This window comes from Bombina bombina, chromosome 2 (assembly GCF_027579735.1).
Source record: "Bombina bombina isolate aBomBom1 chromosome 2, aBomBom1.pri, whole genome shotgun sequence".
NCBI classification, from domain to species: Eukaryota; Metazoa; Chordata; class Amphibia; order Anura; family Bombinatoridae; genus Bombina; species Bombina bombina.
Genome location: NC_069500.1, coordinates 356,761,202 through 356,781,433, shown reverse-complemented (window position 1 = coordinate 356,781,433; position 20,232 = coordinate 356,761,202). Strand labels below are relative to the sequence as shown.

Below are 20,232 nucleotides of genomic sequence, written 5' to 3'. Positions count from 1 at the left end.
TAGAAAAGTGTTCTCTGATACGTGAATTGATGTCCCTCGAGGTTAACCCTACATACTGGATATTACATAAGGTGCATATAATAACGTATATGACATCCGTACTTTGGCAATTGAGGCAAGTTTTAATTGGATATGTCTGACCAGTTGTTGTAGAGGTGAATTCTTTAGTAACCCAAGCAAAATCACAGGGTTTACACTTTTTATGGCCGCATTTAAACATACCTAAATGTTGTAGCCATGAGCTAGTAGGTTGTAATGTCTGTTTGAGTTCTGTTGGCGACAGCATAGATGCTAGTGTGGGGCTTTTTCTGTATGAACACCTGACCCCTTGTTTCACGGTGTCAATCAGCTTATCATCAGCTGCCAGTAGAGGGAAATGTTTCTTAACTATATTACAAATCTGTGAGTATTGTGTACTGTATGTTGTCACAAAGTGTACACCTTGAAAATCACTGTGTGTTTGTTTGGGTTTGTCTTTCAAAAGTTGGTCCCTATCTAGCTTGTCCACAGCTGATCTAGCTTGTTTGATGTGTCTGCGTGTATATTTTCTTTCTTTAAGCCTCTTCTCAAGGCAATCAGCCTCCTGCACATAATCCACAGTGTTGCTACAGTTCCTCTTTAGCCTAGAAAATTGGCCCTTTGCAACAGCATATGATGTATTTTTGGGATGGCAACTGGAAGCGTGCAGGAGGGTGTTGCCGGAGATGGGCTTGCGATATACTTTAGAGGTGATTTGTCCACTACTTTCTCCTGTAAGGCATAGGTCTAAATAATTAATAGACTTTGTGTCTGTAACGTAAGTAAAACTTAAGTTTAAATCGTTATTATTGATCATTTCCATGAAAGACAGTATATCTACAGGTGACCCTGACCAGATAAAAAGAAGGTCATCTATGTAGCGTTTAAAAAAACAAATATGTGATCTGTATGGGTTACTATGGTCAAAGATGTTGTCTAGCTCCCATTTGCCAAGAAATAAATTTGCATAGGAGGGGGCGTATTTCGCCCCCATGGCCGTTCCACATCTCTGAACATAGTATTGCCCTTCAAAGGTGAAAAAATTGTGAGTCAAAAGAAATTCTAGGATTCTCAGAACGTAGTCTTGGAAATCTGGTGTGTATTCTGTATGTGTAGTCAAAAAATACCTAACTGCCTCAATACCTTTATTATGTGGAATTCTGGAATATAGAGAGACCACATCCACTGAAAGCCAGTGATAGTTTGTTTGCCAATTTGTGTCAGTTAGCAAATTGAGTACATGCTTTGAATCCCTGGTATATGACGGTAGTTGGTTAACCAGAGGTTGTAAAATGGCATCAAGCCACTGGGACAATCTTTCAAATAAGGAGTCTATACCGCTAACTATTGGGCGGCCCTTTACATCAGTTAATGATTTATGGACCTTGGGGAACATATGGAACACTGGGATCCTAGGATATTTGACATAAAGATAGTCTGCTGTATTTTCATCCAAAAAACCATGTTCAACACCATCATCTAGGATACCACATAGGAGTTTCTTATACTCATTTGTTGGATTTCTGGGTAAGAGTGAGTAGTCTGAAGGATTACTTAGCTGTCTGAGAGCTTCTGATACATAATCTTTCCTATCAAGGACTACAATAGTGCCGCCCTTATCTGACGGTCTAATCACAAGATTTGGTTGTTGTTGTAATGACCTGAGTGCTTGGGATTGTCTTTTGGTCAGATTATTTGCTGTACTATCTATAGTCTCCTTCAGTTTCTGCAGGTCTGCCTCTACTCGTGCGTGGAATGTCTCTATTATTGGCCCTCTGTTTTGTATCGGGTAGAAGGTAGATTTGTTTTTGAATGAAAAAGCCCTATTCAGTGTTCCAGATGCATTGTTACTCTCTATGGCTAGATTTTGTAGAGATATAAGATCACAGACTTCTGAAAATGTGTTTATACCTGTACATGTTGTAGTGTGGACACTAGTTGATTCAGAGTGGGTGATCTCATATGGAGTGTCTGCAAAATGTTTCTTAAGTGTGATATTCCTTACAAATTTGTTGATATCGATGAGTGTTTGGAAAATGTCAAAGCTTGTAGTAGGTGCAAAACCTAAACCCAGAGACAATACATCTATTTGATCTTTAGTCAATGTAGTTGAGGATAAGTTTACCACACTATTTATTTGTATTTGGTCTGTGTGCGGTTGCCCCGTACAGGGTATCTCTCTTGGCTGTTGTAAGGTGTCCCCCCTATACCCTGCAAAGGTGGACCTATTGGAAAAACCTGATTTAAAAGTAGCATATCTTGTGCCCCTGTGTTCCCAATGTGTGCACTCATTTGTTCATCTGGTCTGTTAGTAGGAACATATTTGGACACAGTATTTTTATCTTTGGATCTTGCTGCTTGTGGTACCAGGCTAGCAGATGTTGTGTTGGGCATACTGGGAGTATTAGAGGCATTAACAATATTGGAGGAAACAGTGGGAACAGTGGGTACCTTTAGAATGCCCTGTTGAGTGTTAGAAATAGTGTTTGTTTGTGTTACTCTGTCTATCTCATTGTCACCACCTGAGTTATATTCGCCACCTGAGTTATATTCATCAGACGATCTGTCTGTATCACTATCAGAGAAGCTGACCTGTTTGCGGTGACCTCTACCATGTCTGCGATTGCCTCTACGGTTTTTGTTCTGTGGTAAGCTTCGTCTATAGTTGGAACGTTGTTGTTTGTTCCAAATATACACTGAGTTTTTCTGGTAATCAGTTTTGTCACGTACAAACTTAATATGTTTGTTTTCCATTATGATTTGCTTACCACGGGCCAAAGACTCTTGCAGGATCTTATCGAATTTGGCAAAATCTGGATCAATACTTCTATTGTTAAACTCAATCTGAAGGGTATCTATCTCTAGTTTGATATCACTTAGTTGCTTTGTCCTATATTGTATTAATAGTAACATTAATTGGCATGAACATTCTGATAACACTGCATTCCATTTATCAACAAATTCTACATCTGTGGTATCAACCTCAAAAGTAGGAAATTTAAAAATTCTCAGTCCTCTGGGAATCATTTGGGCTTTAAGATATGATTGGAATGTCCAAATGTCCCACTGTGCCTTAGTTTCTTTAAACAGAAGGGTTTCCATAGTATCAAATAAAGTGCTGAGTGAAAGTGTCCCCTTATCCTCAGAAAATATTTTTTCACATTCTGTGGAAAATTCACTACGTGTTGTAGCCGGTCTCAGGGAAAAATATTGTTGTTGTGCTGTTTCTTCCATTATAATTCTATAGCAATCGTATTAATTAAATGTTCACTGTTATAGTGGATAGTCAATATATAGTAGTAAATAGTAAAATAGAGCCCCTGTATTTGTATACTGCAATGAAGAGTTTCTCTGGGTATCACCAGTAATACCCCAAATAAATGAGAAATATGGAAGGATGAGAAAAGCTCTTCAAATATGCAACTCCACTGCAAACAAACATATGCAACAGTCTATTTCGTTGTTCCCGGGACTTACCCCAAATGAGCTCTACCGCCCCTGTAGTTGCGACTTGGCTGTATGATCTTTACCATAAAGATGCTCTGGATATGCCGGGGGACCTACGTGGTCAAACCGAAACCTTGTCGGTGGGCTAATAGCTCCAAGTAAACGGCACTCACATGAGACTCCAGCAGCGCTTCTGGCTTGCCATACGGACATTCAGCGTCGATCGTGACGTCACAGGATTCGCCGGTCGGGGGGCGGTGCTCTCTGTCTTCACCCGGGTTTACAACAGGATACAGGTGAACAGGGGCTAAAGCGGATCCCAAGCTGGTGTGGATACGAACAATCACAAAGAAGGCAGGATCCAGCTTTAGTGTATAGTAAAATCCAATTTTATTAGGTTTGATTAAAACGCCAAACAGGCTATAGAAACAGCACAAACAGAGTAGGTGTGTGAGCGTGACACCAGGGCTTACATGTTTCGGCCCGCAGCCGTAATCATAGCCATAGGTGTCATGCAGGTGAGTGCATACTTAAAAAGGTAATAGTAAAATGTGATTGGACAAGAATACAAATTCAAAATACGCCCACACTCCACAGGTAGAAAGGGAATTAACCCTTGTTTCCCTTGATATGGAACAACATGTGTAAATACATTAGCAGATCAATATATGTACAAAATAGTATAATCTCCAAAACAACATTAGTAAATGATATGAATGTTAGAAATGTTAAAAACACTGGCCATATAGACCGCACAGAATACTATGTGAATATAAGAATAGAAGATATACACATATAATATACTGCACTTAATGTACTATACTTCAGAATACGGTACAGAATGTATAATATGTTTACCTCATAACACTTAACACTTCAAATACACAATCTTGTATAGTTTAACCCCTACCTACCAGATAAATATTAATAGAATATATACTATAGTATCAATGCACCTTAATTTTATATATATATATAATAGTGCTAGTGGCTAGCTGTGGTACTATATAAACCTTATAAATAGTGTATTAGAGGATAAAATAGGAGGATATGGGGAGAAACATAATATATAGTTCGGTTATGAATGAGAGTCAAAAAGGATATGGAATAGGGAAATTAAATAAAAATTAAAATGTAAAAAATGAAAGTAAAAAACGCTGGAATGAAGTGTATGTGCTCAGTAAAAATATATATGCCCTAGAAGTACGGTCCTAGATAGCTAATACTGGGAAAATGTAAGAGAAATATATATATATATACACAAACATCACAAATATAGCATGGTAATATCCTGATGATGAGCAGTAGTGCTTAAGGATATTTGTATATACATATACACTACTCCATATGTAGGGCAACATTGAAGTGAAGGTCTATAAACCCATAATTGCAGTAATACCAATAATTACACAGGATGGTAATTGGATAGTACATGAAATGTATAATATGTTATACTATATATTATATAAGGCATGGTGGACATTACAGCAGGGCTAGCTAGTGTGGCTATTCCCAGAAATTAATTAAATCATATCTGGAGTTTAATCCTAAAGGAAGTCTAGTTTTTAACGTATAGATCCAATATACTTCCCTTTTGGCAAGTATATTCTCTAAGTTGCCACCCCTCTTCGGCACCTTGGCTTGTTCTATTGCCAGCCATTTAAAAGAATTTAAGCTACATCTGTGTTTAGTGGCAAAATGTTGAACCAGAGGTGTACTTGACGTGCCTTTAGTAATTGTAGAAAAGTGTTCTCTGATACGTGAATTGATGTCCCTCGAGGTTAACCCTACATACTGGATATTACATAAGGTGCATATAATAACGTATATGACATCCGTACTTTGGCAATTGAGGCAAGTTTTAATGGGATATGTCTGACCAGTTGTTGTAGAGGTGAATTCTTTAGTAACCCAAGCAAAATCACAGGGTTTACACTTTTTATGGCCGCATTTAAACATACCTAAATGTTGTAGCCATGAGCTAGTAGGTTGTAATGTCTGTTTGAGTTCTGTTGGCGACAGCATAGATGCTAGTGTGGGGCTTTTTCTGTATGAACACCTGACCCCTTGTTTCACTGTGTCAATCAGCTTATCATCAGCTGCCAGTAGAGGGAAATGTTTCTTAACTATATTACAAATCTGTGAGTATTGTGTACTGTATGTTGTCACAAAGTGTACACCTTGAAAATCACTGTGTGTTTGTTTGGGTTTGTCTTTCAAAAGTTGGTCCCTATCTAGCTTGTCCACAGCTGATCTAGCTTGTTTGATGTGTCTGCGTGTATATTTTCTTTCTTTAAGCCTCTTCTCAAGGCAATCAGCCTCCTGCACATAATCCACAGTGTTGCTACAGTTCCTCTTTAGCCTAGAAAATTGGCCCTTTGCAACAGCATATGATGTATTTTTGGGATGGCAACTGGAAGAGTGCAGGAGGGTGTTGCCGGAGATGGGCTTGCGATATACTTTAGAGGTGATTTGTCCACTACTTTCTCCTGTAAGGCATAGGTCTAAATAATTAATAGACTTTGTGTCTGTAACGTAAGTAAAACTTAAGTTTAAATCGTTATTATTGATCATTTCCATGAAAGACAGTATATCTACAGGTGACCCTGACCAGATAAAAATGGCTGGCAATAGAACAAGCCAAGGTGCCGAAGAGGGGTGGCAACTTAGAGAATATACTTGCCAAAAGGGAAGTATATTGGATCTATACGTTAAAAACTAGACTTCCTTTAGGATTAAACTCCAGATATGATTTAATTAATTTCTGGGAATAGCCACACTAGCTAGCCCTGCTGTAATGTCCACCATGCCTTATATAATATATAGTATAACATATTATACATTTCATGTACTATCCAATTACCATCCTGTGTAATTATTGGTATTACTGCAATTATGGGTTTATAGACCTTCACTTCAATGTTGCCCTACATATGGAGTAGTGTATATGTATATACAAATATCCTTAAGCACTACTGCTCATCATCAGGATATTACCATGCTATATTTGTGATGTTTGTGTATATATATATATTTCTCTTACATTTTCCCAGTATTAGCTATCTAGGACCGTACTTCTAGGGCATATATATTTTTACTGAGCACATACACTTCATTCCAGCGTTTTTTACTTTCATTTTTTACATTTTAATTTTTATTTAATTTCCCTATTCCATATCCTTTTTGACTCTCATTCATAACCGAACTATATATTATGTTTCTCCCCATATCCTCCTATTTTATCCTCTAATACACTATTTATAAGGTTTATATAGTACCACAGCTAGCCACTAGCACTATTATATATATATATAAAATTAAGGTGCATTGATACTATAGTACATATTCTATTAATATTTATCTGGTAGGTAGGGGTTAAACTATACAAGATTGTGAATTTGAAGTGTTAAGTGTTATGAGGTAAACATATTATACATTCTGTACCGTATTCTGAAGTATAGTACATTAAGTGCAGTATATTATATGTGTATATCTTCTATTCTTATATTCACATAGTATTCTGTGCGGTCTATATGGCCAGTGTTTTTAACATTTCTAACATTCATATCATTTACTAATGTTGTTTTGGAGATTATACTATTTTGTACATATATTGATCTGCTAATGTATTTACACATGTTGTTCCATATCAAGGGAAACAAGGGTTAATTCCCTTTCTACCTGTGGAGTGTGGGCGTATTTTGAATTTGTATTCTTGTCCAATCACATTTTACTATTACCTTTTTAAGTATGCACTCACCTGCATGACACCTATGGCTATGATTACGGCTGCGGGCCGAAACATGTAAGCCCTGGTGTCACGCTCACACACCTACTCTGTTTGTGCTGTTTCTATAGCCTGTTTGGCGTTTTAATCAAACCTAATAAAATTGGATTTTACTATACACTAAAGCTGGATCCTGTCTTCTTTGTGATTGTTCGTATCCACACCAGCTTGGGATCCGCTTTAGCCCCTGTTCACCTGTATCCTGTTGTAAACCCGGGTGAAGACAGAGAGCACCGCCCCCCGACCGGCGAATCCTGTGGCGTCACGATCGACGCTGAATGTCCGTATGGCAAGCCAGAAGCGCTGCTGGAGTCTCATGTGAGTGCCGTTTACTTGGAGCTATTAGCCCACCGACAAGGTTTCGGTTTGACCACGTAGGTCCCCCGGCATATCCAGAGCATCTTTATGGTAAAGATCATACAGCCAAGTTGCAACTACAGGGGCGGTAGAGCTCATTTGGGGTAAGTCCCGGGAACAACGAAATAGACTGTTGCATATGTTTGTTTGCAGTGGAGTTGCATATTTGAAGAGCTTTCCTCATCCTTCCATATTTCTCATTTATTTGGGGTATTACTGGTGATACCCAGAGAAACTCTTCATTGCAGTATACAAATACAGGGGCTCTATTTTACTATTTACTACTATATATTGACTATCCACTATAACAGTGAACATTTAATTAATACGATTGCTATAGAATTATAATGGAAGAAACAGCACAACAACAATATTTTTCCCTGAGACCGGCTACAACACGTAGTGACTTTTCCACAGAATGTGAAAAAATATTTTCTGAGGATAAGGGGACACTTTCACTCAGCACTTTATTTGATACTATGGAAACCCTTCTGTTTAAAGAAACTAAGGCACAGTGGGACATTTGGACATTCCAATCATATCTTAAAGCCCAAATGATTCCCAGAGGACTGAGAATTTTTAAATTTCCTACTTTTGAGGTTGATACCACCGATGTAGAATTTGTTGATAAATGGAATGCAGTGTTATCAGAATGTTCATGCCAATTAATGTTACTATTAATACAATATAGGACAAAGCAACTAAGTGATATCAAACTAGAGATAGATACCCTTCAGATTGAGTTTAACAATAGAAGTATTGATCCAGATTTTGCCAAATTCGATAAGATCCTGCAAGAGTCTTTGGCCCGTGGTAAGCAAATCATAATGGAAAACAAACATATTAAGTTTGTACGTGACAAAACTGATTACCAGAAAAACTCAGTGTATATTTGGAACAAACAACAACGTTCCAACTATAGACGAAGCTTACCACAGAACAAAAACCGTAGAGGCAATCGCAGACATGGTAGAGGTCACCGCAAACAGGTCAGCTTCTCTGATAGTGATATGACAGATCGTCTGATGAATATAACTCAGGTGGCGAATATAACTCAGGTGGTGACAATGAGATAGACAGAGTAACACAAACAAACACTATTTCTAACACTCAACAGGGCATTCTAAAGGTACCCACTGTTCCCACTGTTTCCTCCAATATTGTTAATGCCTCTAATATTCCCAGTATGCCCAACACAACATCTGCTAGCCTGGTACCACAAGCAGCAAGATCCAAAGATAAAAATACTGTGTCCAAATATGTTCCTACTAACAGACCAGATGAACAAATGAGTGCACACATTGGGAACACAGGGGCACAAGATATGCTACTTTTAAATCAGGTTTCTCCAATAGGTCCACCTTTGCAGGGTATAGGGGGGACACCTTACAACAGCCAAGAGAGATACCCTATACGGGGCAACCGCACACAGACCAAATACAAATAAATAGTGTGGTAAACTTATCCTCAACTACATTGACTAAAGATCAAATAGATGTATTGTCTCTGGGTTTAGGTTTTGCACCTACTACAAGCTTTGACATTTTCCAAACACTCATCGATATCAACAAATTTGTAAGGAATATCACACTTAAGAAACATTTTGCAGACACTCCATATGAGATCACCCACTCTGAATCAACTAGTGTCCACACTACAACATGTACAGGTATAAACACATTTTCAGAAGTCTGTGATCTTATATCTCTACAAAATCTAGCCATAGAGAGTAACAATGCATCTGGAACACTGAATAGGGCTTTTTCATTCAAAAACAAATCTACCTTCTACCCGATACAAAACAGAGGGCCAATAATAGAGACATTCCACGCACGAGTAGAGGCAGACCTGCAGAAACTGAAGGAGACTATAGATAGTACAGCAAATAATCTGACCAAAAGACAATCCCAAGCACTCAGGTCATTACAACAACAACCAAATCTTGTGATTAGACCGTCAGATAAGGGCGGCACTATTGTAGTCCTTGATAGGAAAGATTATGTATCAGAAGCTCTCAGACAGCTAAGTAATCCTTCAGACTACTCACTCTTACCCAGAAATCCAACAAATGAGTATAAGAAACTCCTATGTGGTATCCTAGATGATGGTGTTGAACATGGTTTTTTGGATGAAAATACAGCAGACTATCTTTATGTCAAATATCCTAGGATCCCAGTGTTCCATATGTTCCCCAAGGTCCATAAATCATTAACTGATGTAAAGGGCCGCCCAATAGTTAGCGGTATAGACTCCTTATTTGAAAGATTGTCCCAGTGGCTTGATGCCATTTTACAACCTCTGGTTAACCAACTACCGTCATATACCAGGGATTCAAAGCATGTACTCAATTTGCTAACTGACACAAATTGGCAAACAAACTATCACTGGCTTTCAGTGGATGTGGTCTCTCTATATTCCAGAATTCCACATAATAAAGGTATTGAGGCAGTTAGGTATTTTTTGACTACACATACAGAATACACACCAGATTTCCAAGACTACGTTCTGAGAATCCTAGAATTTCTTTTGACTCACAATTTTTTCACCTTTGAAGGGCAATACTATGTTCAGAGATGTGGAACGGCCATGGGGGCGAAATACGCCCCCTCCTATGCAAATTTATTTCTTGGCAAATGGGAGCTAGACAACATCTTTGACCATAGTAACCCATACAGATCACATATTTGTTTTTTTAAACGCTACATAGATGACCTTCTTTTTATCTGGTCAGGGTCACCTGTAGATATACTGTCTTTCATGGAAATGATCAATAATAATGATTTAAACTTAAGTTTTACTTACGTTACAGACACAAAGTCTATTAATTATTTAGACCTATGCCTTACAGGAGAAAGTAGTGGACAAATCACCTCTAAAGTATATCGCAAGCCCATCTCCGGCAACACCCTCCTGCACGCTTCCAGTTGCCATCCCAAAAATACATCATATGCTGTTGCAAAGGGCCAATTTTCTAGGCTAAAGAGGAACTGTAGCAACACTGTGGATTATGTGCAGGAGGCTGATTGCCTTGAGAAGAGGCTTAAAGAAAGAAAATATACACGCAGACACATCAAACAAGCTAGATCAGCTGTGGACAAGCTAGATAGGGACCAACTTTTGAAAGACAAACCCAAACAAACACACAGTGATTTTCAAGGTGTACACTTTGTGACAACATACAGTACACAATACTCACAGATTTGTAATATAGTTAAGAAACATTTCCCTCTACTGGCAGCTGATGATAAGCTGATTGACACCGTGAAACAAGGGGTCAGGTGTTCATACAGAAAAAGCCCCACACTAGCATCTATGCTGTCGCCAACAGAACTCAAACAGACATTACAACCTACTAGCTCATGGCTACAACATTTAGGTATGTTTAAATGCGGCCATAAAAAGTGTAAACCCTGTGATTTTGCTTGGGTTACTAAAGAATTCACCTCTACAACAACTGGCCAGACATATCCCATTAAAACTTGCCTCAATTGCCAAAGTACGGATGTCATATACGTTATTATATGCACCTTATGTAATATCCAGTATGTAGGGTTAACCTCGAGGGACATCAATTCACGTATCAGAGAACACTTTTCTACAATTACTAAAGGCACGTCAAGTACACCTCTGGTTCAACATTTTGCCACTAAACACAGATGTAGCTTAAATTCTTTTAAATGGCTGGCAATAGAACAAGCCAAGGTGCCGAAGAGGGGTGGCAACTTAGAGAATATACTTGCCAAAAGGGAAGTATATTGGATCTATACGTTAAAAACTAGACTTCCTTTAGGATTAAACTCCAGATATGATTTAATTAATTTCTGGGAATAGCCACACTAGCTAGCCCTGCTGTAATGTCCACCATGCCTTATATAATATATAGTATAACATATTATACATTTCATGTACTATCCAATTACCATCCTGTGTAATTATTGGTATTACTGCAATTATGGGTTTATAGACCTTCACTTCAATGTTGCCCTACATATGGAGTAGTGTATATGTATATACAAATATCCTTAAGCACTACTGCTCATCATCAGGATATTACCATGCTATATTTGTGATGTTTGTGTATATATATATATTTCTCTTACATTTTCCCAGTATTAGCTATCTAGGACCGTACTTCTAGGGCATATATATTTTTACTGAGCACATACACTTCATTCCAGCGTTTTTTACTTTCATTTTTTACATTTTAATTTTTATTTAATTTCCCTATTCCATATCCTTTTTGACTCTCATTCATAACCGAACTATATATTATGTTTCTCCCCATATCCTCCTATTTTATCCTCTAATACACTATTTATAAGGTTTATATAGTACCACAGCTAGCCACTAGCACTATTATATATATATATATAAAATTAAGGTGCATTGATACTATAGTACATATTCTATTAATATTTATCTGGTAGGTAGGGGTTAAACTATACAAGATTGTGTATTTGAAGTGTTAAGTGTTATGAGGTAAACATATTATACATTCTGTACCGTATTCTGAAGTATAGTACATTAAGTGCAGTATATTATATGTGTATATCTACTATTCTTCACATAGTATTCTGTGCGGTCTATATGGCCAGTGTTTTTAACATTTCTAACATTCATATCATTTACTAATGTTGTTTTGGAGATTATACTATTTTGTACATATATTGATCTCCTAATGTATTTACACATGTTGTTCCATATCAAGGGAAACAAGGGTTAATTCCCTTTCTACCTGTGGAGTGTGGGCGTATTTTGAATTTGTATTCTTGTCCAATCACATTTTACTATTACCTTTTTAAGTATGCACTCACCTGCATGACACCTATGGCTATGATTACGGCTGCGGGCCGAAACATGTAAGCCCTGGTGTCACGCTCACACACCTACTCTGTTTGTGCTGTTTCTATAGCCTGTTTGGCGTTTTAATCAAACCTAATAAAATTGGATTTTACTATACACTAAAGCTGGATCCTGCCTTCTTTGTGATTGTTCGTATCCACACCAGCTTGGGATCCGCTTTAGCCCCTGTTCACCTGTATCCTGTTGTAAACCCGGGTGAAGACAGAGAGCACCGCCCCCCGACCGGCGAATCCTGTGACGTCACGATCGACGCTGAATGTCCGTATGGCAAGCCAGAAGCGCTGCTGGAGTCTCATGTGAGTGCCGTTTACTTGGAGCTATTAGCCCACCGACAAGGTTTCGGTTTGACCACGTAGGTCCCCCGGCATATCCAGAGCATCTTTATGGTAAAGATCATACAGCCAAGTCGCAACTACAGGGGCGGTAGAGCTCATTTGGGGTAAGTCCCGGGAACAACGAAATAGACTGTTGCATATGTTTGTTTGCAGTGGAGTTGCATATTTGAAGAGCTTTTCTCATCCTTCCATATTGCTAGCTTTATAGAACATAATATATCCGGTGAACTTTTATAAAAAACAAACAAACATAATTTATGTAAGAACTTACCTGATAAATTAATTTCTTTCATATTGGCAAGAGTCCATGAGCTAGTGACGTATGGGATATACAATCCTACCAGGAGGGGCAAAGTTTCCCAAACCTCAAAATGCCTATAAATACATCCCTCACCACACCCACAATTCAGTTTAATAAATAGCCAAGAAGTGGGGTGATAAAGAAAGGAGTAAAAAGCATCAACAAAGGAATTTGGAAATAATTGTGCTTTATACAAAAAAATCATAACCACCATAAAAAAGGGGGTGGGCCTCATGGACTCTTGCCAATATGAAAAAAAAAATGAATTTATCAGGTAAGTTCTTACATAAATTATGTTTTCTTTCATGTAATTGGCAAGAGTCCATGAGCTAGTGACGTATGGGATAGCAATACCCAAGATGTGGAACTCCACGCAAGAGTCACTAGAGAGGGAGGGATAAAAATAAAAACAGCCATTTTCCGCTTGAAAAAAATAATCCACAACCCAAAATATAAGTTAATTCTCATAAATGTGAGGAAAATACTTAAATCAAAAGCAGAAAAATCAAACAAACCGCTGCCTGAAGAACTTTTCTACCAAAAACTGCTTCCGAAGAAGCAAATACATCAAAATGGTAGAATTTAGTAAATGTATGCAAAGAAGACCAAGTAGCAGCTTTGCAAATCTGATCAACTGAAGCTTCATTCTTAAAAGCCCAGGAACAGGAAATGGAGACTGATCTAGTAGAATGAGCTGTAATTCTCTGAGGCGGGGCTTGACCCGACTCCAAATAGGCTTGATGAATCAAAAGTTTTAACCATGAGGCCAAGGAAACAGCAGAAGCCTTCTGACCTTTCCTGGAACCATAAAAGATAACAAATAGACTAGAAGTCTTCCTGAAATCTTTAGTAGCTTCAACATAACATTTCAAAGCTCTCACCACATCCATAGAATGTAAAGATCTTTCCAAAGAATTCTTAGGATTAGGACACAAAGAAGGGACAACAATTTCTCTGTTAAAGGGACATGAAACCCAAATTTTTTCTTTCATGAATCAGATAGAGAATACAATTTCAAACAACTTTCCAATTTACTTCTATTATTTAATTTGCTTCTTTCTCTTGTTATCCTTTGCTGAAATGTTTATCTAGAAAAGTTCATGTGCAGCAGAGAACCTAGGTTCTAGCTGTTGATTAGTGGCTGCATATATAAACTGATTGTCATTGGCTCACCCATGTGTTCAGTTAGAAACCAGTAGTGCACGGCTGCTCCTTCAACAAATGATGCCAAGAGAATAAAACAGATTAGATAATAGAAGTAAATTAGAAAGTTGTTTAAAATTGTATTCTCTATCTGAATCATGAAATAATTATTTTGGGTTTCATGTCCCTTTAATGTTGTTAGAATTTACAACCTTAGGTAGGAATTTAAATGAAGTCCGCAAAACTGCCTTATCCTGATGAAAAATCAGAAAAGGAGATACACAAGAGTGAGCAGATAATTCAGAAACTTTTCTAGCAGAAGAGATGGCCAAAAGAAACAACACTTTCCAAGAAAGTAGTTTAATGTCTAAAGAATGCATAGGCTCAAACGGAGGAGCCTGTAAAGCTTTCAAAACTAAATTAAGACTCCAAGGAGGAGAGATTGATTTAATGACAGGCTTGATATGAACCAAAGCCTGTACAAAACAATGAATATCAGGAAGTTTAGCAATCTTTCTATGAAATGAAACAGAAAGAACAGAGATTTGTCCTTTCAATGAACTTGCAGACAAACCTTTATCCAAACCATCCTGAAGAAATTGTAAAATTCTAGGAATTCGAAAAGAATGCCAAGAGAATTTATGAGAAGAACACCATGAAATGTAAGTCTTCCAATAAATCTTTCTAGAAACAGATTTATGAGCCTGCAACATAGTATTAATCACTGAGTCAGAGAAACCTCTATGACTAAGCACTAAGCGTTCAATTTCCATACCTTCAAATTTAATGATTTGAGATCCTGATGGAAAAACGGACCTTGAGATAGAAGGTCTAGCCTTAATGGAATTGGCCAAGGTTGGCAGCTGGACAAGATCCACATACCAAAACCTGTGAGGCCATGCTGGAGCCATCAGCAGCACAAACGATTGCTCCATGATGATTTTGGAGATCACTCTTGGAAGAAGAACTAGAGGCGGGAAAATATAAGCAGGTTGATAACGCCAAGAAAGTGTCAATGCATCCACTGCTTCCGCCTGAGGTTCCCTGGACCTGGACAGGTACCTGGAAAGTTTTTTGTTTAGATGAGATGCCATCAGATCTATTTCTGGAAGCCCCCACATCTGAACAATTTGAGAAAACACATCTGGGTGGAGAGACCATTCTCCCGGATATAAAGTCTGACTACTGAGGTAATCTGCTTCCCAATTGTCTATACCTGAGATATGAACCGCAGAAATTAGACAGGAGCTGGATTCTGCCCAAACAAGTATCCGACATCCTTCTTTTATAGCTTGAGGACTGTGAGTCCCACCCTGATAATTGACATATGCCACAGTTGTGATATTGTCTGTCTGAAAACAAATGAACAGTTCTCTCTTCAACAGAGGCCAAGACTGAAGGGCTCTGAAAATCGCACAGAGTTCCAAAATATTGATTGGTAATCTCGCCTCTTGAGATTTCCAAACCCCTTGTGAAGTCAGAGATCCCCAAACAGCTCCCCAACCTGAAAGACTCACATCTGTTGTGATCACAGTCCAGGTTGGACGAATGAACGAGGCCCCTAAAATTATAGGATGGTGATCTAACTACCAAGTCAGAGAAAGTCGAACATTGGGATTTAAGGATATTTATTGTGATATTCTTCTATAATCCCTGCACCATTGGTTCAGCATACAAAGCTGGAGAAGTCTCATATGAAAACGAGCAAAGGGGATCGTGTCCGATGCTGCAGTCATGAGACCTAAAACTTCCATGCACATAGCTACTGAAGGGAATGACTGAGACTGAAGGTTCCGACAGGCTGCAACCAATTTCAAACGTCTCTTGTCTGTTAGAGACAGTCGTGGACACTGAATCTATCTGGAAACCTAAAAAGGTTACCTTTGTCTGAGGAATCAAATAACTTTTTGGTAAATTGATCCTCCAACCATGTCTTCGAAGAAACAACACTAGTTGATTCGTGTGAGATTCTGCAGAATGTAAAGACTGAGCAAGTACCAAGATATCGTCCAAATAAGGAAATACCGCAATATCCCACTCTCTGATTACAGAGAGTAGGGCACCTAGAACCTTTGAAAAGATTCTTGGAGCTGTTGCTAGGCCAAAAGGAAGAGCAACAAATTGGTAATGCTTGTCTAGAAAAGAGACAACCTTGAAGAAGGAATAAAAGAAGTACCAGGCCTATTCCATTCTTTAGAAATCATATCAGAAATAGCATCAGGAACTGGAAAAAAACTCTGGAATAACCATAGGAGGTTTATAAACAGAATTTAAACGTTTACTAGTTTTAATATCAATAGGACTAGTTTCCTCCATATCTAATGTAATCAACACTTCTTTTAACAAAGAACGAATAATACTCCATTTTAAATAAATAAGAGGATTTGTCAGTGTCAATATCTGAGGCAGGATCTTCTGAATCAGATAGATCCTCGTCAGAGAAGGATAATTCAGTATGTTGCTGGTCATTTGAAATGTCATTAACCTTATGAAAAGTTTTAAAATACCTTTTAGGTTTATTAGAAGGCGGAATGGCAGACAAAGCCTTCTGAATAAAATTTAGAAATAAATTCTTTTAAATTTACAGGTATATTTTGTGCATGAGATGTTGAGGGAACAGCAACAGGTAATGAACTACTACTGATGGATACATTCTCTGCATGTAAAAGTTTATCATGACAACCATTACAAACCACAGCTGGAGGTATAACCCCCACAAGTTTACAACAAACGCACTTAGCTTGGTAGAACTGTTATCAGGCCGCAGGGTTCCATCAGTGATTTCTGAGACATCTTGCAAATGTAAGAGAAAAAAACAACATATAAAGCAAAATTATCAATTATATGGCAGTTTCAGGAATGGGAAAAAAATGCAAACAGCATAGCCCTCTGACATAGAAAAAAGGCAGGAGGCAAATAGAAAAAGGGGTCTTAAATAATGAAAATATCTGGCGCCAAGTATAACACAGAACAAACAGAAAAATATTTTTTGGCGCCAAAAACGATACACTCGCGTCATAGATGACGCAACCTTGTGAAAGGACTCGGCATCAACTAAGATGCCGGAAATTACAAATTTGTGTCAACTAATGTAACTTCGCGCCAAAATAAATCTTGCGCCAAGAATGACGCAATAAACTCTGGTATTTTGCTCCCTCGTGAGCCTAATTTTGCCCGCAAATTTAAAAGACAGTCAATTAGAAAAAGAGACTATACCCCAGGTAAGAAATACATTTTTCCTAAAAAAGCATTTCCCAGATATGAAACTGACAGTCTGCAAAAGGAAATATACTGAAAACCTGACTCATGGCAAATATAAGTACAATACATATATTTAGAACTTTATATAAATACATAAAGTGCCAAACCATAGCTGAGAGTGTCTTAAGTAATGAAAACATATTTACCAAAAGACACCCATCCACATATAGCAGATAGCCAAACCAGTACTAAAACGGTTATCAGTAGAGGTAATGGAATATGAGAGAAGCGCATTTGGGCCAAAATGCTGAGAAGCGCATATCAACATAGAAATCTTAGCACAAACTTACTTCACCACCTCCATAGGAGGCAAAGTTTATAAAACTGAATTGTGGGTGTGGTGAGGGGGGTATTTATAGGCATTTTGAGGTTTGGGAAACTTTGTGCCCCTCCTGGTAGGATTGTATATCCCATACGTCACTAGCTCATGGACTCTTGCCAATTACATGAAAGAAAGAGGGTTTTCCAGACCTGCCCTCTGTGCTCTACTGAGCGGGTCTGGTTTTCCCTCAAAGCGCATCTGGCCAGCTGTCTAGTAACAGCTCAGCCCGACCGCACCATTACACTTAATGCAGCTCGCTTCTGGAGCAGGAGTGAGCTGCATTGAGTGTAATGGCGCGGGCTGTAACCTGTGACTAGACAGCTGGCCAGATGCGCTCTGAGGGAAAACCAGACCCGCTCAGTAGAGCACAGAGGGCGTGTTTGGAAAACTCTCTTTTTTTTATAAAAGTTCACCGGATATATTATGTTCTATAAAGCTAGCACTCATATAATGTTACATAATTCTGCACTATGTGCAGAATTATATAACATTATTTTTTAGGTTTACTGGCACTTTAAACACAAACACAGCAGAAATGTAAAAATAGCCCTGGTCCTTAAGGGTAAGAAATTGAAAAATGGCCTTGTACTTAAGGGGTTAAGGCAGCAGGATAAAGGGTGGCACATTTTGATTGGTAGTTCATTGGCATTTTGTCACTCTCCTAATTTTTTACTTATACATTTTATTATAAAACAATGATAATTGGTTGTGTAGTTGGGTGCATGAACATGTCCACTGTGGCTTTTGCTTCTGTTTGTGATCAATATAAAAAGCAAATATGACCTAATATTATTGTAAATAGGAAGATTCTAGCGAAGAAGTTTTCTCAGTGCTTAGAGCAATCAAAACCAAATCAACTACTGTTGGGGATAAATGCTGAAATAATTATTAATAAATAATAAATATTTGGATAAATTGTTAATTATTGGGTTTTCTGTTGCATTTAATATTTTAGGGATTTGGTGCTGGAAACTTCAAATCATTGTTTGAGGCTATTGAGAAGGATCAAGCGGCACGAGGAAACCTCACTGCTTTGACACCAAATGGAGAACTGGAAATCCTCTAAACAGGGACAACCTTGGCATTTGGGCCCTGGGCAAGACAAATTTGTGTCTTGTCACTTCCAAAAGATTGTCCTATTGCAACAGACGAGCAGAGCTTTCAATATAAATAATATTTATGCTGTGCTATTGAAATATTATATGATTCTGCAAAATTTCAGTTACCACTAAACAAATTAGTATTATTGTTTTGCATGTAATATGGATAGCTTTACAATTATTACATGAAACTAAAAGAAAAAAACTGCAGGTTATTAGCTATAACAATTTGTTTGTCAGAGTCTAAATTGTTAGCTTTTGGTATTGTTCATATTTTGTAACATTTCACGTTATTGACTACGTTCATTAAAATACATTATTACCATTTAAATATTTATATTTTTTCCTTCTCTATGAATGTGCACAAAATGTGATGCACTTCACACTACACTAATGTAAAATAACCATTGATACTGTATTTAAAAACATAAAGTTAATGGGACATCAAAGTCAGAATAAAACTTTTATGATTCAGACAGATCATGCAATTTTAAGAGACTTTTCAATTTATTTCTATTATCAATTTGACTTTGTTCTTTTGTTATCCTTTGTTCAAAAGCATTTCTAGGTAGGCTACGAAGCAGGAGTGTGCAACTGGTAGCTAACAGGTAATAGTGGCTATACATTGTATTCTTCTTGTCATTGATTAGCTAGGTCCTAGTAGTGCATTGCTGCTCTGTTGCTGACACTGGGCAGGATTACGAGTGCAGCACTAACAGTTATGCATGATAGAAAAAAAAAGCAGGGAGAGGGCTATAACCTAGACATACATATACAGGTCTAAAGATGGATATGTATGTGTGTACAGTATATATATATATATATATATATATATATATATATATATATATATATATATATATATATATATATATATATATATATATGTGTGTGTATATATATATATGTGTGTACAGATGTATTTATATGTGTATTTATGTATTTACACACATATATAAACATAAATACATTTGTACACATATATAGACATTTATAAGTGGACTGGAGCCCTTTGCAATTAAAGGGATAGTAAACACCAAAAATGTTATTTTTTAAAAAGATAGATAATGCCTTTATTTACAATTCCCCAGTTTTGCATAACCAACACTGAAATATACTTTTTACCTCTATGATTACATTGTATCTAAACTTCTGCTGACTGGATCCTTCTCTCAGATCTTTTGACAGACTTGCATTTCAGGCAATTAGTGCTGACTCTTAAATAACTTCATGTGCATGTGCACAATGTTATCTATACGAAACACATGAACTAACGCCCTCTAGCTGTAAAAAACTGT

The 20,232-nt window shown here is 37.5% G+C and overlaps 1 protein-coding gene across 1 annotated transcript in view; it reads left to right on the top strand.

Annotated features, from left to right (window-relative positions):
• HPD (4-hydroxyphenylpyruvate dioxygenase) overlaps positions 1-19,265 on the top strand; it is an 80,043-nt gene extending 60,778 nt beyond the window's left edge. The window contains exon 14 of the mRNA XM_053701751.1: positions 18,790-19,265. Coding sequence (XP_053557726.1) covers positions 18,790-18,900 — 111 coding nt within the window. The 3' untranslated portion in view covers positions 18,901-19,265. The remainder of the gene's footprint in view (positions 1-18,789) is intronic.
• Positions 19,266-20,232: the final 967 nt, after the last annotated feature.